Source organism: Bolinopsis microptera, chromosome 13, assembly GCF_026151205.1.
Source record: "Bolinopsis microptera isolate Bmic1 chromosome 13, MBARI_Bmic_1.0, whole genome shotgun sequence".
Lineage (NCBI taxonomy): Eukaryota > Metazoa > Ctenophora > Tentaculata > Lobata > Bolinopsidae > Bolinopsis > Bolinopsis microptera.
In genome coordinates this window covers 7,778,562-7,804,387 of record NC_087084.1, presented here as the reverse complement: position 1 = coordinate 7,804,387, position 25,826 = coordinate 7,778,562, and the positions used below count along the sequence as shown (strand labels likewise).

Genomic DNA, 25,826 nt, shown 5'->3' with positions numbered 1-25,826 from the left:
GCAGCTGGAAATTTCCAGAAAAGTGATATTAATCCTTAATTGTGGGTTTTTATCAATCATAATATTAAAAGCCATGTGGACACACTAAGAAAGTGCTTACAATCCGACTAACTGCGAGCAGAGGTCACTGGTTGATCTGCTGTGCGAGCAGTGCAGAGGTCACTGATTGATTCACTGTATGAGTAGAGCTAGAAACGAGTTGGAATAAAACCAAAACTCACATTACAAGAATTTACTGCGCTTTACCTAGCACAAATATACAAATTCTTTTCTATAACTAAATTCCAAAATCCAGCTCTCATAAGTTTGTGGCGTCGGCATAACCGAGTATAATGTCCAAAGTTTTGAATGGCATAATGGACTTTGTTTCGATCCTTGACATTATAAAGTTATAAGGGGAGTTAGCGACGGGTTTGCTAACCACAATAAAGCAGGAACCCTCTTCTTGAAATGCTCATAAATAAAGCATAAATGGCAGCTGTTTTGACTCTCTGTGTTACACATCATCTCGCATGAACGGGGCTATAACTCTATAACTCTATAACATTCGCTGTCAGATAACAAGCGACCGTGGAATTCACTGGTCACTGAGAGCACTAACTGGATGCCCCTTAGCTCCTTAGCAAGAATTTAAACAAATATATACATTTCAGGAACCTTTAAAACAGAAATTTCCCCGTTGAATATTCGGCAAAATTTTTGGAAACCGGACCGGAACCGGAACCGGATATTAAACTTAAAAAAATTGTAAGCATCTTATTGGAGGAACACTGAACACGAAGGACCGAACACCGTTGCTGTTAGCTTGAGGAGGTTGATATTAGTACAGGTTAGACACTAGATGAAATGATCGCTGCTATGGAGACCCCCCACAGGGCTAGCGCCGTGTAGTGTTAATTGTTTCTTCTCTGTGTGTTGTTAGCGTGCTGTTGAGTGTTGCTTTGCTTTACATTTTATGCGCGTGTTTATCGAATCTTTTAATTCACTATTTCTTTAAACATATAGCAAATAACTTTTATAACTGTGATCAGAATTTGAACATCAAACTTTTTGCAATTTTGCAATGTGATAATCACAATGCTGGCAAGCATTACCGTCGCCCTTATATTCACAATACTATTTACCCCCTATACTAGTATATCCCCTTTATTGTTTTCCAGGCATTAAGACTCATCGAAAGTAGTTCAGCAGGCATATTTAAGTTTAAAACATTCTAATTCAATGTTAAAGATGACAGGAATAAGAAATAGTTATGTGGAGGTTTTTAAGAAATTTGCGCAAAATACGCGCCAGCATGTTATACGAAATTAGGTAAAAAACCCAAAATCGCCATATTCAGGTGCCTTAAAAACCATGTTAAAATTGAGTTAGAGATATGAAACTTTGCAGGGCGTCTAGACCTTGTCCAAATCGACTGTAAAAAAAATTTCATGTTTCAGGAGTATCGGGAAGTGGGTTTTCTGGAACCCCTGTTTTACAACAGATTGTCGTGAAGATATATATTATATATATATGTATGTATAGACGCTTTTTGCAGTCAATTGTAGCCTACATTTAAGTGTCCGTAGATTCGAAAGTATAAACGATACAGTCATCTCGAACCACAGGTTTTGAAAATAATCGTTTAAGCTTTAGTTTACATTGTATTGAAAAATAATTTAACTTCATCATCATCACTTGATGACGTCATCAAGTTAAGTGTTTTTAAAACTTGACTTTTGACAAAGTAACAACTTTTCAAATCGATTTTACACTATTAAGAAGTAATTTTATTCAAAATCTGAGGACATTTTTACCTTAGATAATTGTTCAAGCATTCCGAAAATCTACCGGAATAGTTTCCTACCTTGCTCCTTCATAAAGATATTTGCTATTGAAGTTAGTGCTTTTTTAAAGAATAATTTTATAAAAACACAAAAGTTGTGAATTAGTATTCTCTGGTGTTGGGCCATCCCTTGGGTTGTGGAGCTCAATTTTGCTTCTTAAAGGTGTAAATTGTGTTATAGGCTAGTTTTAAAGTTAAAAATCGAAAAGTTGCACACGTGGGGACACGACCAAACTGATTTAAAATAGCTAAAATCACTAAAAATTTTGATTTTCACGATTTTTATCAATTTTGGAGTCCCGTTGTGATCCAAGTTCTTTTTGAAATCTTCTGAAACTTTGCATGCTTATCAAACCATATATTAAATACCACTATGCAAAATTTTACGGTGATTCAATATTGTATGCGTACGCAACGTCCGCTCAAAGTTTGCACGTGCGAAAGGCGAGAATTTTGCTCATTCGTGATTTCGAATATATTCTGCTTTCCACGATATTTAAATGGCATTATATATGAATTTAATGCAAACTTGAATGAGTAAAAAGTGCCATATTCAGTCGGTTATCGACAGATATACCTAACTAAACACAAGGAAACGTTTTCAAAGGCAGAATTTCGAAATCGTCGAAATTACCTCCTTGTTAATGAAGTTTCGACTGTGTAAATTATCCTGACATTATAATCAAAAAGAGATGATATTTGACCAAAACCCATAATCATGGGTAGAGTGTACCGCTGCCAGTGTCTCTCTTTTCCAAACAAAAGGAAATGATATTAATTTAAGGAACCGTCCGCTAATGCAAATTGATACCGAGAATGAAATCGGTCGCTCGATTTTTCCATTCGATCACGGCTTACGAATTGTAATAAAGCTTATTGATTTGAAAAAGCGAGCGACCGATTTCATTCTCGGTATCAATTTGCATTAGCGGACGGTTCCTTAAATTAATATCATTTCCTTTTGTTTGGAAAAGAGAGACACTGGCAGCGGTACACTCTACCCATGATTATGGGTTTTGGTCAAATATATCTATAATAATTTACTATAATAATTTGCTATAATAATTTGCCATAATTATTTGCTATAATTTTGTTGTCAGTTGTGTTGGATCTGTTTTGTCTTTTGAGCCCAAGTTTGAAATCGCAGAGACATCATGATTATACAAAGATACAATAATCTGATTTTCAGATCATAACTTAAACTACTTTATCTGATATTATTTGGAACAGTTAGCTGGACTTTAAGCTTTTAAGTTTAATTTGGGCGGACATTAATATGTGGACGTTGAGCCCTCCAGCAACCAGCGTATACGTTATTTACGCCCAAATAAAGTCTGATAAGGTTACAACACTTGACAAACAGTATATATATGATCACGGGCCCGGGATATTTTAACATTAAACGCGCGCCTTATGCAATATCACGTGTGCTATAACGTGTTGCTATGTCAACCGCGCGTAATCGTGCATACGAATTCAGCCAAGTCACAGACACAGTTCGCATTTTAGTTCGTTATATCACATACAATTTAGATTGATGATTGTTCATTATTTCATTATGTTACAAAATTAGAAACACTGAACAGATATGTTAGGCTTAGACAATTGAGAAGGAACGATTAGCGAAACAGACAAAGTACGATTTCAACAATCTAACAATGAACGAGGATTCGAAAGAAAGAAATATTTCGACCCTTTTGACTGATGAAAAAGTTTGGTCATGGAAAAATACCAAAATCGATCTCCAAGCAATGCACATGGATCCCTTATACAGCATTTCATCGACTTCGGGGCTCCAGCTCAGAAAAACGTTCAATTTCAATCACGCGATCGATTACCTTGCAGCAACAACAAGTTTTGGCGGTGAGACATTCATAGCCGTCCAAAGCTTGTCCTCGAAATCAATCGTTCACATCTGGAACACAGTTCAACACAAAAACTGCAAAGTGAAGCTGCAGTACCGAATAAACAGCTTCATAATCGTGAACAGTTTGATGATCGGCGTGGCTCTGTGCGGAGATGGTAAACTCCGAGTTTACACTAGCGTGCCTACTCTTGTAGAGGTGGCCGCATTTGAACTCGTAAAACCTGCCACATATCCAGTTTACAATCCCTTCAACAAAGACATCCTCCTGGGCGGCATCAGCGAGGTCAACGTGTGGTGTTTTAGAGAGGAGCGGAAGGGGGAGAAGAAGAATCCGCTTTCCGAAGTGATCAGAATGAACTTGGAGCGGGGCCAATCGTTTAACCCGAGTCTAGGTGATCAGTGGGTGACGTGTATTACAATTAACGAGAAGTCCTCTCAGGTAAGTTTTTACATCATTACAAGTTAACAGAAAATTAGTTTATTATTATTAAGTGGCGAAATATTCAGCACCGATTCTTAATGAGTTAATGTTTAGTTTTAGCAACAACTTATTGCTAAATGTTTACTGTGTTATTACTCTCGAAAAGGTTGTTATAGCAGCGGAGACACTGGTGTCGATAGTAGACGCAAACACCTACATAGTTAAGAACCTCATCAGGACCGACACCTGCTCGACCATCACCCAGTGCACCCTCTACAATGCCATGGACTACACCATTACCGGTAATAGCGTATATCTAGACTTTAAATTCATCTCAGCGACAGCAGTATAGCTGTACACTTAGACTTAAACGAGATCTATACTGAATGAATGATTTAATTACTATGATTATAAATTCGGGGTTTACAATTTCAATTTTGGTAAACTTTCTTATGAGTTAAAGCTGCGATTCCTCTCAAAGTTAACAAATCCACAGGTCATCAAGATGGTACAGTAAACATTTGGAGCACAGCAACCCACCAAAATTTCCACCGACTGAAGGCACATCAGGTATATTTGGAGACTTATTTTCAAATTTAGATGTACTATCGTTAAAACTTTAAAAGGTTAAAGATCCTTCAATGATATCGTGCTCGGAAGATCCAAACATAAACAAAACATTTATGTTTCTACGATTTATTTTTAGGCTAAGTTGACAGGGCTGGAGGTTCACACTGGGATAGGACTGCTGATTACGATCAGTCTTGACAAGACCATTAAAGTTATCCGACTAAGTTCTATGGAAGAGGTATACTGATAAATAATTTAGAACAAATTTGATGTTGAATGGCGAGCATTTCTACCGTCTAGCTTATTATTAACTCTGGTTTAGCGGAATATTTCCTGAAACTTTTAGGTTTTATGGAATAGCTTCTTGGTCTCAAATTGAAGGGAATAAGATAATATTAAAAGATGACGGATATAATTCTGACGATATAACTGTTTAGGTGTACAACATCATGACAGGGGACAGAATGACAAACCTCCGTGTTTTGGACAGGAACAGCCTGGCTTACTGCACCAAATACAGCGTCAAAGTTTGGAACCTCTACCAAGTGGACAGTCTCGTTAACAGACTATTTTCTGAGGTACAGACTATTTTCTGAGGTACAGAATATTTTCTGAGGTACACACTATTGTCTGAGGTACAGACTATTTTCTGAGGTACAGACTATTTTCTGAGGTACAGACTATTTTCTGAGGTACAGAATAATTTCTGAGGTACAGAATATTTTCTGAGGTACAGAATATTTTCTGAGGTACAGTCTATATTCTGAGGTACAGACTATTTTCTGACGTATACAGACTATTTTTCTTAGAGTCTGAGGTACAGACTATTTTGTGAGGTACAGAATATTTTGTGAGGTACAGACTATTTTCTGAGATACAGACTATTTTCTGAGGTACAGACTATTTTCTGATATACAGAATATTTTTTTGAGGTACAGAATATTTTCTGAGGTACAGAATATTTTCTGAGGTACAGACTGTTTTATTTTATGAGGTACAGAATATTTTCTGAGGTACAGACTATTTTCTGAGGTACAGACTATTTTCTGAGGTACAGACTATTTTCTGATATACAGAATATTTTCTGAGGTACAGAATATTTTCTGAGGTACAGAATATTTTCTGTGGTACAGACTATTTTATTTTATTAGGTACAGAATATAATCTGAGGAACAGAATATTTTCTGAGGTGCAGAATATTTTCTGAGGTACAGAAAATTTTCTGAGGTACAGAATATTTTCTGGGGTACCTTCCTGTCACTAGACACTATTTGTGATATCAGTTCGACTAAACCGATAATTGATATTAGACCCTGTTCCTGCCATGGACCCTATCCTAATTTCTTGTTTATAATGGTTATCTAGCAGTTTTACCCACTTCATTATAATTTTAGAATTTTAGACAGATCCAACGGGTGACCGACAACTAACCCAATTGAACCTAGTTCCCACTAACCAATCAGCTTAATTGGTTAGGGTTAGGGTTAGAGTTAAGGTTAGTCTAAGTTGTCTAAATTGGGTTCAGTTGTCTGGTAGCCGATCCAACACCAGTCGTAAAAATAAACGTATTATGTACAACGTACGTTTAAAAAAGATTATAACATGACGTAATGTTATGATAAAAAAAAGCTTTACTTTACTTTACCTTTTTATTGTAAACACCAACTTCTGACTAATAACCCACACCTTCGGTTAGGTGTACCGTATGAAGAGAACGGGTGAAGGACAAATGTTAGTGGAGACGGAAGATGGAGGGTTGCGTCTACTTAATGTTAAGGGTGGAGATATTGTCACAACTATATTCTCTAGGTGCGTCTACTTAATGTTAAGGGTGGAGATATTGTCACAACTATATTCTCTAGGTGCGTCTACTTAATGTTAAGGGTGGAGATATTATCACTTCGAGATGGCCAGGCCTACTCTCATGCTGTCTATATGTGATGATTAACTCTGAAAAACTATAAAACTTAAAAAAATAAATGCGAATATATATTCTAAATAACTGATAGGTGGAGATATTGTCACAACTATATTCTCTAGGTGCGTCTACTTAATGTTAAGGGTGGAGATATTGTCACAACTATATTCTCTAGGTGCGTCTACTTAATGTTAAGGGTGGAGATATTGTCACAACTATATTCTCTAGGTGCGTCTACTTAATGTTAAGGGTGGAGATATTGTCACAACTATATTCTCTAGGTGCGTCTACTTAATGTTAAGGGTGGAGATATTGTCACAACTATATTCTCTAGGTGCGTCTATTTAATGTTAAGGGTGGAGATATTGTCACAACTATATTCTCTAGGTGCGTCTACTTAATGTTAAGGGTGGAGATATTGTCACAACTATATTCTCTAGGTGCGTCTACTTAATGTTAAGGGTGGAGATATTGTCACAACTATATTCTCTAGGTGCGTCTACTTAATGTTAAGGGTGGAGATATTGTCACAACTGTATTCTCTAGTTACGATTACTCAGTAAATTAAATAAATGTAAATTAAACCTTATTATATATAAAGCGAGACTGACACAATGACAATAACTTTAACACGATTTTTCCGCGAAAACCGTGAGAGATATCTGATATAATACTGTTGAAACTTTTTCGGCTGGGTCGAATGCTTTTATGACCACGGTCTTTTGACCAGTATGAAGAAATGAAAAATGTACCAAGAAAAATATGTCAAAATCACTAAATAAATAAGTATCGTTGTTTCTTGACACCGCTTTAGATTTAAATGGGTTCCTGCTAAAACTTTACTTTTATATAAAGCTCAAGTCAACGAAAACTATTTCTGGCCTGACGCCATGGCAAATTTCGCTTTTTGCTGTATCATGATACAGACTTCTGGATAGGTGAAACATAACCGCAATTAAAATATTAATTGTGAAGAAAATTAAGCATCAACTTTTTATTATTTAGAGATCCTTATATTTAGATCCTTATTATTTAGAGATCCTTATATTTTGAGTTCTTTACACAATGACAAAGACGTTCGGTAAAATGGGTAAATTATCTTCTGGAGCAATGGCGAAACGAATGCTCCGATACCCCCGCTATGTCGACAAAGATTTCTTGCAAATGGATTAAGAATTATATAATTACTTCAGTTACGGACAAGAAATGGATTCGGTAATTAAAGAAAATGAGTTGTTTCGATTCTATCCTCACTATAAAATATTCTATAATCAGGACAAATAGTCACGGTTGAGTAAAAATAGCAGCTGCCAGTGCCCTAATCATAAAATATATTGAAATCAGAAGATTTAGTCATGTTCTGTAAATGATAACAGCTGCCTTCATCATAGTACATGACGTACTAAAATCAAAAGAAAAAGCCCTCTCATGAACATATTGTTTTGATTCTGTCCTCACTATAAAATATTCTATAATCAGGACAAATAGCCACTGTTGATTACAAAATAGCAGCTGCCAGTGCCCTAATCATAAAATATATTAAAATCAGAAGATTTAGTCATGTTCTGTAAATGACAACGCTGCCTTCATCATAAAATGTACTAAAATCAAAATAAAAAGCCCTCTCATGAGCATGTTTGTTGTTTTGATTCTGTCCTCACTATAAATATTCTATAATCAGGAAAAATAGCCACTGTTGATTACAAAATAGCAGCTGCCGGTGCCCTAATCATAAAATATATTGAAATCAGAAGAAATAGTCATGTTCAGTAAATGATAACAGCTGTCTTCATCATAAAATGTACTAAAATCAAAATAAATAGCCCTCTCAGTTTGATGAATATTCCATTGCAAATAGTAGTTAAATAACCACAAATAATTGTGTGTTGCAATAAATTGTGAGGTCAGACGAGAACCACATTTACCTGATAAAATTGTAAGCAGTCATCACTTGCTTCAGATCATTAGATTATTTGTAGTAATTTAGGTTACGAACAACGAAAACGAAAGCAATAACGATGGTTACAAGATATTAAACTATAAAACAGCACAATGACTAATTCGAAAAATTCATACTTTAAATCCTAATTAAACAGACTTATATCGCCCAAGATTTATTATACTATATAGTATATAATAATATAATGACTAATACACCAAACTCTTACTTCAAATCCTAATCAATCAGACTTATATCGCCTAAAAACGCCCCTAACTTATCCTTAACATAATCTACATGACCTGAATCAACCATTGTTGATGTCCCTGTAACCACAAGCCCCATCCTAGGTATCTAGGATCTAACCGAATCAACCATCGTTGACTCTCCCTGTATCCTAATCTAATCTAGATGACCCAAATCAACCATCGCTGATTCTCCCTATAACGACATGCCCCAATCCGTGCTCACCATACCATCCGTGCTCACCATTACCAGGATCCAACCGTAACTGGTCCTGGTCAATTCTGGTCAGTCATCAATGACCCTCTATCGAATAGGGCAAACTCAATCTGACCTTTTTGACCTTTCCACCGGACCTTATATAATGTTCAGTTCATGGTTCTACCTACCGCCCCTCCCTTCGAGAAGGTTCCTGATACCCAGGTGTTACTTAGGTGTTACCCAGGTGTTACTTAGGTGTTACCCAGGTGTTACTCTATTAATCCAGTTTTTGAGCCTTATCAAAACTCTACCAACTTTATGCGTGGTCAACCCTGCTCGCATATTAATATGCCCTTATTAACATACCACGCAGCTTGCTACAAACCAAGTCTAGACCTCCCGAGAAACGCCCCCTTGCTCCGATCCTAACTGGAGGATTGGTTACACATCGGAGGATGAGTCACACCTATGCTGGCTTCCAGAAGAATTATTCTATCAATTGCTAAGATAACAAATCTATAACATAGAATTTAACTTATCTTCATCAATAATAGTAATACTACAAATAATCACGGCTTACAAAATTGTGATATATGCCTATAATTATATGATTACAACTGTGTTTTTTTCTCTTTTAGCAAAAGGGCTCTACTAGCTGTTGCTAGGAGCATTACTATATTATATACTATATTACTATATATATAATTATAGGGTAAAACTGCTTCCCCAGCTGAGAAGTTATGAGCAAAAACTGTTTTGTATTTTGGTCATGTGAATTGTGAAATGCCAACTTCTGATAACTGTAAAAACCAGTAAAAAGTGTGCGATTTCTTTAAAGAATTTATGTGTACGATACGAAGTCGTCTAATCTTGGTTAAGATAAGTCTAGCATGAGTAGGATTTTTAGAGAAATAATTTGCCAGTGGTCTTTTATAACTTCTAACAGACTTACATTCCCTCATTTTATTCAAGTACTTTTCTGGGATGTTTAGATTAAACACTGCTGAGTATAAGTTTTATCTTAAAAGTGTTGTTATTAAATTTATTATTATTATTATTTGTTAGCTTAAGTTGACTAAATAATTATTTATTCATTTATCCGCAGTACCAACACGGCTAATTTCAATCTGAAGTACTCAGCTTACAGTAGCAGTCGCAACATGACCTTCATTTTAGGTAATTTGGGGTCTTTTGCTTTCCTTTTAGCTATTTATAATATTATATAAAAGCCAACCTAAATAAGGTTTAATTACCCGTTAATTAATTAATCAATTAATTAATTACACATTTTGGATTTAATGTTCAAATTGTTTGTTCTGAGGTGGACCATCATATTAATTCCTTGTAACGCGCCTATTCAAAGTTTCCCCAAATTTTAAACCTTTTTGAACCCTTTTTGAACCCCAAACGTCTTTAAGTATATTGATCTTCAGATTTAACACCCACAAAAATATTTAGATCCAGAGGCAGGCCATGTGGAGGGATATAATTGTGAAACTCATCCTGCTGAATTGAAAACGTTGTTCAAAACAGAAGGACAAAAAGTCAACGCAATATGCGAGGTCAGAGTAATAAAATATTTAATATTTATAAAATGTTTATAAAATTTGATTTTTAAAACTTTTGATGATATTCCTGATACTTCTGCTCTGATATAAACTCCAAAATTTTGATATTTCCATACTAAGTCTCGCTTGAATGACTTAAACGTATCTTTATTCGGGTATATTTTCAATGTCGAAACGTGTTATTCATTATTCATTATTAATATTAAATTCAGAAATTTTCACGCTGGTAGTTTTACAGGCATACCTTGGCATACCCTACTGGCTCTCCACCGCTAGTTACTAGCTGGTTACTAGGTTACTAGCTTGTCACTAGGTTACTAGCTGGTTACTAGGTTACTAGCTGGTCACTAAGTTACTAGCTGGTCACTAGGTTACTGAATTCAGACATTTCACGCTGGTAGTTTTACAGGCATACCTTGGCATACCTTACTGGCTGCCCACCGCTAGTAACTAGCTGGTTACTAGGTTACTAGCTGGTCTCTAGGTTACTAGCTGGTCACTAGGTTACTGAATTCAGACATTTCACGCTGGTAGTTTTACAGGCATACCTTGGCATACCCTACTGGCTGCCCACCGCTAAGCGCTCTAAAACCCGTACGGAGACAATGTTAAGTCTGGTGCTGGTTGGAACAGCAGAGGGTCAGCTGATTGTAACGGACGGGCCTGATTGGTTACATTTACCACAGCCTGTTAATATAGAGCGAGGCATGGTGAAGGATATGGTTAGTTTGAATTATTCCGTTTTTATAGAAAATTGTGTTATTCGGAATGATATACAATTTAAGATGAGGCAAGAGACAGAATTCATACTAACAAACCAGTCAGTGATTACATGCTTACTGCACTTCCTACACAGCAAGTTAGATTAATTAATTAATTATCAATTAATTCTTATTTAATTAACCAATTGTTTACCAGGAGGCCTCTAGCGCGGGGGAAGGAAGTAAAAAGTGTACAGTAGCTATCCTGACTGGAGATAACCCTAGTTATATATCCGTTTATATACTCTCTATATCTACAGGTTTATCTTTTTTTTAAAACTTCAGTCACTGGCGACTTAATCTAGCTAGTAACCACTGGATAACTGATTCCAGATAATCAACCTGTCTGTCTTAACTAAAGATGAATATGGAGGTGTCCTCCAGGAATATTTGGTGTTTGATTTCATTTTAAATCTCTCCTCGATAAACATGTCTCTATAACTAAGCTTTATTCAGATTAATTTCAGACAACAATCTGTCAGTCAACCTGCGGCACGTGTTGACCCTTACAAGCCCCATCTCCCTGTTCCTCATTACGGATGTGTATCTCATGATATCCTTCAGTAAGCAGGTCTCCCTCGTCAAGTTCCCCAGGTAACCATGGTACCATGTTTCTGAAATTGTACTGTTGGCAAGGTGGCTATGAAAGTTGCATCGCTTAACTACTGGCAGGACAGCCGCATGTAAGACCTTATTATTCATTAATTTAGACATTTGGAAACAAAACAAATAAAATCTTCTCCCTTGTTCAGTATTTTGGAGAAAGACAGTCTACACAGCACATTAATGGAACCCACAACCTCAATATGCGAACCTTATGTTGAGGTTAGTGAGATGGGGAGGATCATCTGCTGGGGGGGGAGGATCATCTGGTGGGGAGGATCATCTGGTGGTGGGGGGGGGGGGGGGGGAGGGGGAGGGGAGGAGGGGGAGGGGATGGGTGATCATCTGGTGTTGGGGTGGGGGGATTGGTGACCATCTGGTGCTTGAGAATTTGTCATTTCTTAGTTGTTAGCGGCCAGCGGGCCTCCGATTTTTATTTCCTTCAATGTTCATACTAAGAACTACTATTTAAAAAATCTTCACTCTAAAAAACAACCATCATCTTCCATCAGATTTACAAGCAGTCCCCGTCAGACTCACACACTAAAAGTGTAACAGATATGGACGCTTTGTCAACACTGGAGGTATTTGTCACTGTTGCCGCGGAGGACTACTTCATGAAACTGTGGGACAACAAGAACGTCCTTCTAAGTAAGTCATTTATAAATCGTATGTTATTTTTGGGCAGGCTGTATGATATGTTTTGGAGATCAAATTGCAAACCACAATTTGAAAAATTCCATCCCAATTTTAGTAAAACAGCTAAACTTCCGTTTCCTCAGGAGAAATTCTGTTCAGCACCCCCGTGTACGGCGTATGTTTTGCCACCGACTTCGGAGCCATCTTCTGTTCCAACAACACAAACCTCACTGTGATCCCCGTATCAAAATACCTTCCTCCGCAGTACATCCAGCGACTCCTGAACCTTGAAGGGGAGTTTGACGGAACCGTGGAGAGCCTGAAAGCAGTTCCGTCATCCTGCACGTGCGACGAGCCGGAGGAGGTTCCAGTGTCTCTAAACACTAGACGTAAGAGAAGATGAGCCGGTTGGAGAGAGGAGATGGGAGATATTCTAGGAGAAAGAGGGATCCTCCAAGGGATGATGATAGTTCTAGGGGAGGGAGGAGGAGAGGAGAGGACGGGAGGCGTGGTGCTGGAGGAGGTGGAGGAGGTGGTGCCAGCAGTGGTGGTAGTTCCCGGAGTAACAAGTCTAGTGAGAAGTCAACTCAAGACCAAAACAGGGAGAATACCCCTACAGAAAATACAGATAAGTTGCAGAAAGCTGCACTTGATGCCGTTGAGGAGGTTGCACTTACTGAGGAAACTGCGCTGGAAGTTGCTAAGTGTGATAGGAAGTGGTCGGAGTTTTCAATCATAGACAATTCCTTTCCATGTGCCCCTGATGGCTTCATCCCTAACTCAGTAGCACGCATCATGTTCACCCACCTTTTAGAATTTCAGCTTCTATTCAATAAGCACAGTATCCTTCGTCCTCAACCTCCAGTTACAGAAGCCACAGACTCGTTTGCTATCCTTTCAATTCCCTCAAAGTTTAGCATCCACCCGATTGTGGAAGAGGAAAAAGAATCTATTATGGATATCATCGTTACACAAGATTCGAAGACTGGCCTCGTTTCCCCATCACCCCGAATGGGGGACGGTTTCTCAGCATTGTTCATGTCAACGACCGGAAGCACGCCCTCAGAGACCACTATGGCATCTACTTCACCCATCCCTTCCTCTCATCTTATTGATGTTATCAACAACTCCAAACAATCAGTCAAAGAGAAACGCTCAACTTTTGCGGGGATGGCGTTAAGTGAAGCACCGTCGTACTCTTATTCGGAAAGAGTCCCACGATCGAATGCTGCTCCTAGTCAAAAATCCATTTCATTTGAACAGATAAGTGCACTTACTGTGGCATCGTCTCTAACAGAGCTGTCTGATGCTAACACCGAGGAGGCGGTTGAGTCTATAAGCGAAGCCAAGTTATCTGTACCAGCTAAGAAAAGAAAAATGTCGATCGCTAACAGGAAAATGTCCAAGGTTAGAAAATCAATGATCAGTAAACCCAAAAAGCGAAGAGAGTCCAGATTTGAAGGAGACGGTTTAAAGAAAAAAGGCATGATTGCTGAAAGGAAGTCGAGAACTGATGCGATGAAAGCCATTTCATCAGTTGCGAATTCCAAATCGGGCGTATTGTCTTCAGAGTCAGAGAATATAATACTGAAACCCACTGTAACCATCACTTCATTGCCCGAGACGGAGAGCAAGGAACAAGTTGCACTTCCATTTAAAGAACGCTTGAAAGAAATAAAAACTAAGTCGGACCCAAAAGAACGGCTTGTTTCACTTTCGCGATGGGTTGATCGAATAAAAACTGAATCTGAACATTTCCTTTTTATCAAAAACCTTGACGAGTTCCTAAACGTGGAAAATAAGCCTCAACTTAGTATTGAGGAAGTTAAAACCACAGAGGAAGTAGCGTTGAAACTGTATGAATCAGGTAAAATCGATGCCACCCACTACACAGAGTTACTCAAAAGTCTCATGGAATGCAAAATCAGTGACTTTCAAAAGTTCAACATTCTGTCTTCCATAATTAAGGTCCATAGGAAAAACAAAGAATCTCATGTAAAGAATAGTCCGGAGACAAAAGAAGTACTCATGGACATCCTGCCATTCTTGGTTCACGAGGACGACGAGATCAAGGACAAGGCATTCAAGGAACTGTCCGAATATGCAGACATAAACACCAAAGAGGAGCTTAGAGAACTGTTGATCGGGTTACAAATAATGGATAGCTCGTCGGGCCCAGACGATATCGAAATAGTATCAGGTGGAAAGATACTTAACATTCAATACTGGAGGAACAAAGTTGAAAATCCAGAACCGAGCTTATCCAGCAAGGTATCTGAGGAGATACAGATAGTATCAGAATTCGAGATACAAGTGAATCCTTCAAATGTTAGTAAACAGCAGCCTACCAAGATTAGCAAGCACAACCTACAAAATCAACGAAAATCCTCCAAATCAAGCTCATCTCAAAAAAAGACATCTCGAGATCTCCTCCGACAGAACACACCGAAAACAACTCAAACTCCCCCGGGCTCCTTGGCTGATATCGCGGAGGACTACAAGAGCAAATCAGGGAGCTTATCTACATTCGGTCAGGACTCCACATTTGATCTGGATATGAACATGTCTGGTGGTTACCCTGAATCCGAGGAAGATGCTCTGGTCAGCATTCCCTCTATAGACATAAAAAGGAGAATCATGAACTGCACAGGTGAAGAAGTGAAGGAGAGGGGTCAGATGATAGGTGAACTCAGGGACAGGGGTAAGCTTTACAACTCCACTAACGACCTCATGTTGTGGTTCCAGAAGGATGATGACCAGTTTTATGATCCTAACCGCAGAATGGTGGGGTCCCTCCTTCCTAACGGAGATGTGTCCATCCCAGATAACATGAACCTTGTTATAGACCGTTATGTGGTGAAGCAAGGGATGGATCTGGTTAGAAATGTTGCTAACTGTGACAACCAGGGCAGGATAAAGAACCAGAAAGGGGAGAATCTGGGCACATTGACCAAGGAAGGGGAGTTTATCAGCAAAGATGGGATTTTGTTTACTTGCGAAGGGTTGTATGCTGGGAAAATGTGTCCGGATGGGAACAGAATGTACGTAAACGGAGAGATATTTAATAAGCAGAATGTGTATTGGGGCCATGTCGGTCCTGATAATACCATGATACACCTTTCTGGAAGAATATTCGACTCTTCAGGTAGAAACAAATCAAAATACATTTATTTGGTTAATATCGTTTTACTAATGTGTTAATCATCTCTACCATCAGAATCAATATCCTATATAATATATCAATATTATTTAAGTAAATTTCTGAGATGTTTAGAAACACTGCTAAGTGCAAGTTTTATCTTAATAGTAGTGTTACACAACTTCAATTTATTATTATATCATATGTTTCACGTGTTGTCTCCAACCCTTCCCTCATCATCCCCCTACAGGTATAAACATTGGTAATATCATGGAGTACGGCGAGAGGCTTAGTACGTGCGTACAAAAGTTCGACGCCTACGAAACAAAGGCTGACAGTGGTGTATCAATAGACGATGTGTACGTGAACAGAGAAGTAAGAGACGAGAAAGGAGAAGTATTAGGGAAGTTTAAAAACAAAGATACAATAATCACAACATGTGGTGATATATTCGATAGGAGCGGGTCCTATTTGGGTCAGCTCTTGGCTAACGGCCACATCATGATGAAGGAGGAAGCAACCAAGCTGCCACTTGATGGTATCAGGTCGAGCCTAGCGACCCAGTGCAGGTCCAGGGGTATGATCGCTAAACCCTGCTCCAGGAAGAGCAGAGTAGACCGGCTGAGGGCCGCTGTTACTGATTATCAGGTGACCGAGGCTAACGAGAAGAGAGCTAGGGAGATCGGGGAGGAGTGGGGGAAGCACAGGAGTCTACCCAGCGAGGAGAGCTTGAGATCAGATCTGGGTTACCAGAGCGAGGATAAGTTAGTGTTTGATATCACTCAATCTGTTCCACTGCTCCCCACGATCAACCAGATCAAGGGACAGCGTCTCGTTAAAACCATCACCTTCTCCCGCTCTGTTTCCTCATTTCAAAATAAAAATATCCTCATTGAACCAATGCCATCTACCCTCAACGCTCACACAACAAACTGCGATGGCAACACTCAGTTCGGCATGCTCAAAGTCGACTGGACAACCAGGTCTATTGACGCTCCAACCGTAGAACAGACCAAACTACCCAAACTTCAACGACCCCCTCCACCTTCCGCTGCGGTTAAAACCAAACCGATTGCTCTAGCCTCTAGCACAGTGCCACACTTACCCAAAATAAGACGACACCCTGTAGTACCCCACACCAGGGTAGGATCAGGTGATTACCTGCTGAAGACACTTTCGTCTTATCTGAAGAAGGAACTGAAGGAGGAGATGAGCCTGATTAGGGGTCCTGTTGTTAAATCTACTCTTAATTCGGGTGGGAGTCATATCGTGTGCAATAACACGCCCATACCTAGACGAGTCTGAATGTAAAGAGTGGGGGACAGCAGTGTTTTCGTTTGTTGATTGTTTTTGTTTTTATGGAGTTATTTGTCTTCTGAAATCGTTTAAATTGTATTTAATTGTTGCCGAAATTTTCAATTTACAAATATAACAAGTAACGAAGAAACCTTAAAAAGTACTGATTAGAAATTTGAAAACAATCTGCACATGAATTTGCAATATTATATGAAAAAAGTCGGGTCTAAAAATATTCATCCAAAACATCAACATAAAACAAAATTACAGTTTTTTGGCAACATAAGTGATCTCACAGTTCTGTGACTCCCCGAAGTTATACCTAATATGAAAATAATGTGACAATAATGTGACAATAAAGTTAGCCAGTATTAATCTGGGTTGGTAACTATCATAACACCAGACACTCTACTTAATACTTTAAACACTACTAAATAATCACTGATTTGCAGTCACTAATAGTAATCATTACTAAATAATCACTGATTTGCAGTCATTAATAGTAACCACTACTAAATAATCACTGATTTGCAGTCACTAATAGTAATCACTACTAAATAATCACTGATTTGCAGTCACTAATAGTAATCACTACTAAATAATCACTGATTTGCAGTCACTAATAGTAATCACTACTAAATAATCACTGATTTGCAGTCAGTAATAGTAACCACTACTAAATAATCACTCATTTGCAGTCACTAACCACTCAATAGTCACTGATTTGCAGTTACTAACCAGAGTAACCACTCAATAGTCACTGCTCATGGAGTTACTAACCACTCAATAGTCACTGCTCATGGAGTTACTCGGAGAGACCCACACTGTAACAGGTTGATAAGAGTTATTAGGTGGCCTCTCTCTCACTAACCGTCCCCTATCTCCCAACACTGACGGACATTTGCACCGGCACGTTTCACCCAGGGACAACTTGTACAGAACACAGTTCACGAAGCCTTGAAGGGGGTCGAAAAAGTTTTCGATGAAGATGAACAGTTTGCTGGTACAGATTTTTGAATTGGGGTGACCACAGTAGCAGGTCAGTCTCATGACAGTACCCCACATCCGTACCATTATCAGTGCCAGGGGGATTGCTAGGATCTTGTTCACTTGTAAACTAGCTCCTGTTAGAATGGTTTTTTGAGTTATTTATTATTTTTGAGTTATTTATTATGTGACATGAGCTGTTAATCATTAAGTCATTAATCTTGCCTGTTTAAAAGTCATTGAAGTATTGAAGCTGAAAATTAAAAAGTTGACTTCTGATAAATCTAAATTCCGAAACGAATATCGTCAAATAACTCTGGCAGTTAAAACAGCTAAAATAGCAAACTTCCCGTCGGACCTCTATGCAAACAACGAATGTTCAGTATATTCGAATGTATTGTAACTCTTATTCAAGTACATTTCTGGGATGTTTATCATAATTATCACTTTATCATGGAAAGTGAACCCACCAGCAAACGCGTGTCGACCTGTCAAGTCCACGTTTCCACTTTCATCCTCTACACTGTCCATCTGATCGTAACCCGATCTCCTGTTCAGATAGTGTCTCGCTAGCATGCAATACACGGTTACTCCTGCAGACACATTTGTAATGTTTTCATTTTTCTAACTGAGCATTTTCACTGGTTTTCTCAGAACACAAAATTAATGTTTTAAAATAGATTTTTGGCGAGATTTAGATTAACTAAACCTAAAGTTCTTTCAAGAAAATTTCTGATTTTGGCGATGAAAATTGTCGTCACTATTTCGTCACTATGTCGTCACTATGTCGTCACTATGTCGTCACTATGTCGTCACTATGTCGTCACTATGTCGTCACTATGTCGTCACTATGTCGTCACTGAGGCTATTCAGAAAAATGAAAACTTAAGTTCTCACCAATGTAACAAAAGATTTCAAAAGCTTTTCCATCCCAGAATGATGCTGCACATGGTCTTTCCAGGAAGTTGGGCGAGTGGATTGTCTTGTTGTTTACCTAATTAATTTAATTAATTTTTCTTGTTGTTTACCTAATTAATTTAATTAATTTGTCTTGTTGTTTACCTAATTAGTGTATAAAAAACAGTATTACAGTATCACATATAAAATATAATAGCATGCGGAGAAAAAAAAGTAGGACCGTAAAAAAACTAATTTAATTTCGATTCGAAAGAGAAATTAAAATAGTTGACCTTTATCCAGCACCATGTCGTAAGATGGTGGCGAGTTGGTTACCAGGTTACTAGCTGGTTACTAGGTTACTAGCTGGTTACTAGGTTACTAGCTGGTTACCAGGTTACTAACCTTTATCCAGCACCATGTCGTAAGATGGTGGCCCGTTCCATCTTTACTTGTGATATTATTTAAATCGTCTGAAACGTTTTCAAAAATTAACATGTTACAATTGGATGATATCAAAATAATTGATTGGAAATAAATAGGCAAACAGTTGGACTGAATTTATTCTAATGATAACAGGTGGAGCTAACGGGAGTTTCAGTAGATCGATACCTCAGCAGAATTTATCTTTAATCCTAAAATAGTTTGGAAATGTAGACGGGCTGATTGGGTCGGTATCTAAGCAGGGTAGTCAACTTTTTAAAGTTACAGTAAGGGTTAATTGAAACTTTAGAGACCCTAACCATAAATTTACCCAAGACCTAAGCTTTACTTTTACTAATAATTCTCCTAATTTTATTACATTCTATGTTACTAAATTTAACAAGATTTTGATATCATATTATTATGTAATTATATTTTAATTTGTAAATCAGTTATTAGAACTGCCAGCACCGTCCGGATCCAAACAAACAAACTGGTCGCTAGCTGGTTACCAGGTTATTATATGGTTACTAGCTGGTTACCAGGTTACTAGCTGGTTACCAGGTTACTAGCTGGTTACCAGGTATCTCATTGGCTCCGGTTGCAGCGAAAGTTTTCAACAAACTCATCCTCAACCGGATTTACCCATACCTGATCCCCTACTGCGGCCAAACCAAAATGGCTTCCGCAGAGGAAGATCTACCCTCCCTCAGATACTTGCCCTACGACGCATCCTAGAAGAGTGTAAAATCGGAAATCGATCAGCAGCTATCGTGTTTGTCGACTTTTCGAAAGCATTCGACAGTATCAACAGGGATGCCTTGTTTCACATCCTCTCCCTCTACGGCGTCCCTGCTCCCATAACTGATGCTATCAGGCTCCTGTATGACTCATCGCACTCCAGAGTCAAAACCATTGACGGCCTTACAGACTTCTTTAGAACACTCATCGGGGTCCTTCAGGGTGATACTCTCGCTCCTTTCCTCTTCATCATCGTCCTCGATTATGTCCTTAGGAACTGCATGACTCTTGACCATGGCCTAACCATCATCCCCAGGCAAAGTCGGAGAGTACCTGCGGTCAGAGTCACAGATTTTGACTTCGCTGACGACCTGGCCTTGACTGCCGATACCATAGAGCAAGTCCAGCAACTGCTCTCGGATTTAGAGACTGCAGCAGCACATGTCGGACTTGCGATGAATGCTTCCAAGACCGAATACATGACCATCAACATTCCTGATGCTGCCCCCGTGAACTCAATATCCGGTTACCAGATCAAGCAGGTTGATGACTTCAAATACTTGGGCTCATATATTGCAGAGAGCAGGAAGGACTTCAACACCAGGAAAGGCATGGCTTGGTCAGCCTGTATCAAACTGCAGAAGGTATGGACCTCTGGCATTTCTGACCAGCTGAAAGTCAAGTTCTTCAGAGCATGCATCGAACCTGTTCTGCTGTATGGCTCAGAAACCTGGACCTTGAACAAGCAGTTTGAGAAGCGTCTCGACGGGTGCTACACCAGGCTCCTAATGAAAGCCAGGAATCTTTCATGGAAGAAGCATCCAACCCTAAAGCAAATCTATGGTGACCTCCCTTCCATCTCCACCATCATTGCACAGAGACGTGCCAGATTTGCTGGGCAGTGGGTATTGCATGAGAGCTTCAGACCAGGTCATCTCTACCATCCTTCCTTGGCGGCTGCCACAGTTCAGGCGTGGGAGGATACCACTCTCTTTTCTTGACACCGTAGCCAGGGACACAGGGTTGCGGGTAGAAGATCTCCGAACAGTTATGTGCGACAGAACCATCTGGAGACGTAGAGTGGAGGAGATTTCGATCGAGCATCGCCCAAAGTAAAAGTAAGTACCAGGTTACTAGCTGGTTACCAGGTTACTAGCTGGTTGCTAACTGGTTACCAGGTTACTATCTGGTTACTAGGTTACTAGCTGTTTATTAGCTGGTTACCAGGTTACTAACTGGCTACTAGATGGTTACTAGGTTACTAGCTGGTTACTGACTGATTACCAGGTTACTATCTGGTTACTAGGTTACTAGCTGTTTATTAGCTGGTTACCAGGTTACTAACTGGCTACTAGATGGTTACTAGGTTACTAGCTGGTTACTGACTGGTTACCAGGTTACTAGCTGGTTACTAGGTTACTAGCTGGTTACTAGCTGGTAACTAGGTTACTAGCTGGTTACTAGGTTACTAGCTGGTTACTAGGTTACTAGCTGGTTACTAGCTGATTACCAGGTTACTAGCTGGTTACTAGCTGGTTACTAGGTTACTAGCTGGTGACTAGGTTACCAGGTTACTAGCTGGTTACTAGCTGGTTACCAGGTTACTAGCTGGTTACTAGCTGGTTACCAGGTTACTATCAGGTTACTAGCTGGTTACCAGGTTACTAGCTGGTTACTAGGTTACTAGCTGGTTAATAGCTGGTTACCAGGTTACTAGCTGGTTACTAGCTGGTTACCAGGTTACTAGCTGGTTACCAGGTTACTATCTAGTTAGGTACACTCACCAGCTCCCAACATGTCGTAGTGTAAAGCCAGTCCGTTTATAGCAAACGGAATTACTGATAAAACGTACAGACACAGGTAAGCTTTGTATGCTACTTTTATCCCTGAAATTAGTTTAAGATCAGTTGTACTAATTTGAGAATTTGTGTGTTTCATAATGCATTTACTTTTTACTTTGTTCGAACGTGAGAACAGTTCTAAAATGATAATTATTACTTTTTAGTACGGCGATGTTTCATTCGACCAGCACCTCTAAACAGAAATAGTATCTATCTTAATAGAATAGTTATGGATAGTGAAAAAGGATGCAAGCACTGTTCATTATCCACTTTTTACACATTTTTGAACATTAAACATTTTTTATTTGGACATTTGATGGCAGTCACTCACATTTTATTTCATAAGCCATTATCGAGAATCCTACAACAAAATCAATGTTGAAATCAAAAAGCGAACTGTATAACATGCCCACAAATTAAACCAAAGCAGGGACAAAAGAAAATCGCGATTATTTTGCCCAAAAATCGCGATACCGCGATTTTTAACAGACTATACATAAATCTATACATAAAATTTGTCGCAAATAATGTGAAAAATCGCGATTCTGCACATGCCGCGATTTCCTTTTGTCCCTGAACCAAAGTAAAATCAAAGTACACATTACCGAATACACAATACCAAATCTAACAAGAAGAAACATGTGCTGGCTCAAGCCAAATGTCCACAGAAAGGATAACATGGCTCCGGTTGTAATGAGGAAGGATTGTATTTTACAGGCTTTTGGTGTGTCGAACCATGCCATTGACTTTTTAGACTCTGCATCTCTGAAGATATGAAACTAGCAAGATTATTTTATGGATTGTTTTACGGTATCATTGTAAAAGTTATCGTCGGAGAAGTTATATCGGTCGAAAAAATAACTGAATAATTGATGCGGATGGGATGGTTACATTCAAACTTCACAATCAAGATCTACACGCCTCTTTTTTATTTTCCTCCCCCTAAAATTAGATATAAATGAATTCATTTTTTAAACGATTAATCGAAAAAAAATTATCAATTTTTGAAATAATTAATTAAAAAATTATCAGGTAAAATAATAATTAATTAAAAGATTGTGTACCTGATATGATACTCTAGATGTAAGGAAGTGACCACCAGGGTGGGGAAGGCTTGTAACACATCTGGCAATTAAACTTGTATTAACATTAGTTAGATTTAATATTTAAGTTAAATATTTAATTATTGATTGAAAGGAAAAAACTTATGGAAAATTATACATATTAAAATGGTGCAGGATAATGATCTAAATTCTAAAATAATATTATGATTACAAAGTAAGCGGGCTCCCCAACCTAAATATTATATTAAATTAATTACACCACTAAAATCTATTACATTTATCAAATATATTGTAATATGGGATGGAAACTTTTTAACCGTAGCCAGCCCACACCCTAGCTCCATAAAATGAAGGTCTTGTTTTAATTCTTAATGGAAAGCTAAAATATATTAATACCAAATTAATGAGAAGCAAGTCAGACCTGCGATTGCAAAGCTGGATAATTAATTAGTTAATAATGAATACCAAATTAATGAGAAGCTAGTCAGACCTGCGATTACAAATCTGGATAATTAATTAGTTAATAATGAATACCAAATTAATGAGAAGCAAGTCAGACCTGCGATTGCAAAGCTGGATAATTAATTAGTTAATAATGAATACCAAATTAATGAGAAGCAAGTCAGACCTGCGATTGATATCATGATGATTATCCGTTTAGACATGGCTTTAACAGGGCTTATCAGGGACGTGTACATCACGATTACAGCTCCTATCGTCCCCAGGAGACTCCCAATCACCGCAGCTACCGTCTGTGAACTGCACGTGGTATTGGTTATTGGTTCACTGTTCGATGTGAAATTTGTGATTGGACAATTATACGGTTAAAAGAGATGGTATTAATCTTGTAACACTCAGGTAACACTCTTTTAACAATCAGGTAACACTCAGGTAACACTCTGGTAACACTCTGGTATCACTCTGGTAACACTCTGGTAACACTCTGGTAACACTCAGGTAACACTCTGGTAACACTCAGGTAACACTCAGGTAACACTCTGGTAACCCTCAGGTAACACTCAGCTAACACTCAGCTAACACTCCGGTAACACTCAGGTAACACTCCGGTAATACTCAGATAATATTCAGGTAACACTCAGGTAACACTCAGGTAACACTCAGATAATTTTCAGGTAACACTCAGGTAACACTAAGGTAACACTCAGGTAACACTCAGGTAACACTCAGGTAACACTCAGATAATATTCAGGTAACACTCAGGTAACACTAAGGTAACACTCAGATAACACTCAGGTAACACTCAGTTAACACTCAAATAACACTCAAATAACACTCTGGTAACACTCTGGTATCACTCTGGTAACACTCTGGTAACATTTCCCAAATACAACCAAGTCTGTCGAATATTTTTTACATTGGATCATTTTCCTCCTCCGTCATGTTCCAGCTTCTCACGAGTAGCTTCTCCATTTCACTTCATACTTTGCAGGATGGGAATGAGATCATTATTTGTTAATGTCATGGGGGTGAATTAGTTCGACTTAATATGTGTAAAACTGATTATTATAACGTAATATGCCCATGATAAGATTTTTTTGTTTAACTTTAAAAGCGAATGTTTTTTACTTCGAAATAATTGTAATCCACCTAAAAATCGTAAGACATAATGTAAATTGCAGCAATAATATACATCAAAAACATCCTTCGTAAAGTAATCGTAATTACCCTTGAAATATGAATATGGGTAGGTTAATTAGTCAATTCAACTCGACAAATTATCTTTAAAAATCCGATGATAGAATAAAAAGATTTATTTTATTATGTAGGCGGAGAAGAAAATCAAGCAAAATTTATCTATTCCAAGCAAGTAAAAAAGCATAACAAAAAAGAGTAAACCAATTGTCAATGGCTATCACGACCGTCATCGTCTATCAAGATGAAAACTTTATCTAATCTGAAGACCTTATGATACCAAAAACGTTATTATCATCTTTTAACTTTTTAACGGTTTGAAAAGTTGATTCTGGAGAGTTGTCATGTCCTGAACTGGATCAATCAAACAATGAATTGTGTTTTAGTTCATTAACTATATCACAGCTCCAGAGCCAGTGTATCAGGGTAGGTTACTAGCTGGTTACCAGGTTACTAGCTGGTTACCAGGTTACTAGCTGGTTACCAGGTTACTTGCTGGTTACCAGGTTACTTGCTGGTTACCAGGTTACTTGCTGGTTACCAGGTTACTTGCTGGTTACCAGGTTACTAGCTGGTTACCAGGTTACTAGCTGGTTACCAGGTTACTAGCTGGTTACCAGGTTACTAGCTGGTTACCAGGTTACTAGCTGGTTACCAGGTTACTAGCTGGTTACCAGGTTACTAGCTGGTTACCAGGTTACTAGCTGGTTACCAGGTTACTAGCTGGTTACCAGGTTACTAGCTGGTTACCAGGTTACTAGCTGGTTACCAGGTTACTAGCTGGTTACCAGGTTACTAGCTGGTTACCAGGTTACTAGCTGGTTACCAGGTTACTAGCTGGTTACCAGGTTACTTGCTGGTTACCAGGTTACTAGCTGGTTACCAGGTTACTAGCTGGTTACCAGGTTACTAGCTGGTTACCAGGTTACTAGCTGGTTACCAGGTTACTAGCTGGTTACCAGGTTACTAGCTGGTTACCAGGTTACTAGCTGGTTACCAGGTTACTAGCTGGTTACCAGGTTACTAGCTGGTTACCAGGTTACTAGCTGGTTACCAGGTTACTAGCTGGTTACCAGGTTACTAGCTGGTTACCAGGTTACTAGCTGGTTACCAGGTTACTAGCTGGTTACCAGGTTACTAGCTGGTTACCAGGTTACTAGCTGGTTACCAGGTTACTAGCTGGTTACCAGGTTACTAGCTGCAGTTACCAGGTTACTAGCTGCAGTTACC

At 38.6% G+C, this 25,826-nt stretch overlaps 2 protein-coding genes across 3 annotated transcripts; one reads left to right on the top strand and one right to left on the bottom strand.

Moving 5' to 3' along the window:
• Positions 1-3,403: 3,403 nt before the first annotated feature.
• Positions 3,404-17,070, top strand: LOC134824960 (WD repeat-containing protein 87-like). 2 transcript variants are annotated; one of them, XM_063836990.1, is made up of 15 exons: positions 3,404-4,131; positions 4,280-4,415; positions 4,610-4,683; positions 4,820-4,921; positions 5,121-5,261; positions 6,380-6,492; positions 10,090-10,160; positions 10,443-10,546; positions 11,095-11,274; positions 11,471-11,573; positions 11,781-11,907; positions 12,066-12,138; positions 12,429-12,567; positions 12,699-15,700; positions 15,945-17,070. In XM_063836990.1, the coding sequence occupies exons 1-14, from the start codon at positions 3,484-3,486 to the stop codon at positions 12,956-12,958; spliced, it is 2,271 nt and encodes a 756-aa protein (XP_063693060.1). In that variant the 5' UTR covers positions 3,404-3,483; the 3' UTR covers positions 12,959-15,700; positions 15,945-17,070. The 2 variants fall into 2 exon arrangements, with proteins under 2 accessions (XP_063693060.1, XP_063693059.1); XM_063836989.1 differs by lacking the exons at positions 3,404-4,131; positions 4,280-4,415; positions 4,610-4,683; ... (7 more) ...; positions 11,781-11,907; positions 12,066-12,138.
• A 73-nt stretch (positions 17,071-17,143) lies between these two features.
• Positions 17,144-24,387, bottom strand: LOC134825175 (uncharacterized). The gene is made up of 9 exons (XM_063837325.1): positions 24,319-24,387; positions 23,572-23,702; positions 22,944-23,004; positions 22,499-22,644; positions 21,823-21,924; positions 19,280-19,347; positions 18,875-18,971; positions 18,448-18,570; positions 17,144-18,114 (listed from the first exon to the last, which is right to left on the bottom strand). Exons 1-9 carry the CDS (start codon positions 24,372-24,374, stop codon positions 17,774-17,776), a joined length of 1,125 nt encoding a protein of 374 aa, XP_063693395.1. The 5' UTR covers positions 24,375-24,387; the 3' UTR covers positions 17,144-17,773.
• Positions 24,388-25,826: the final 1,439 nt, after the last annotated feature.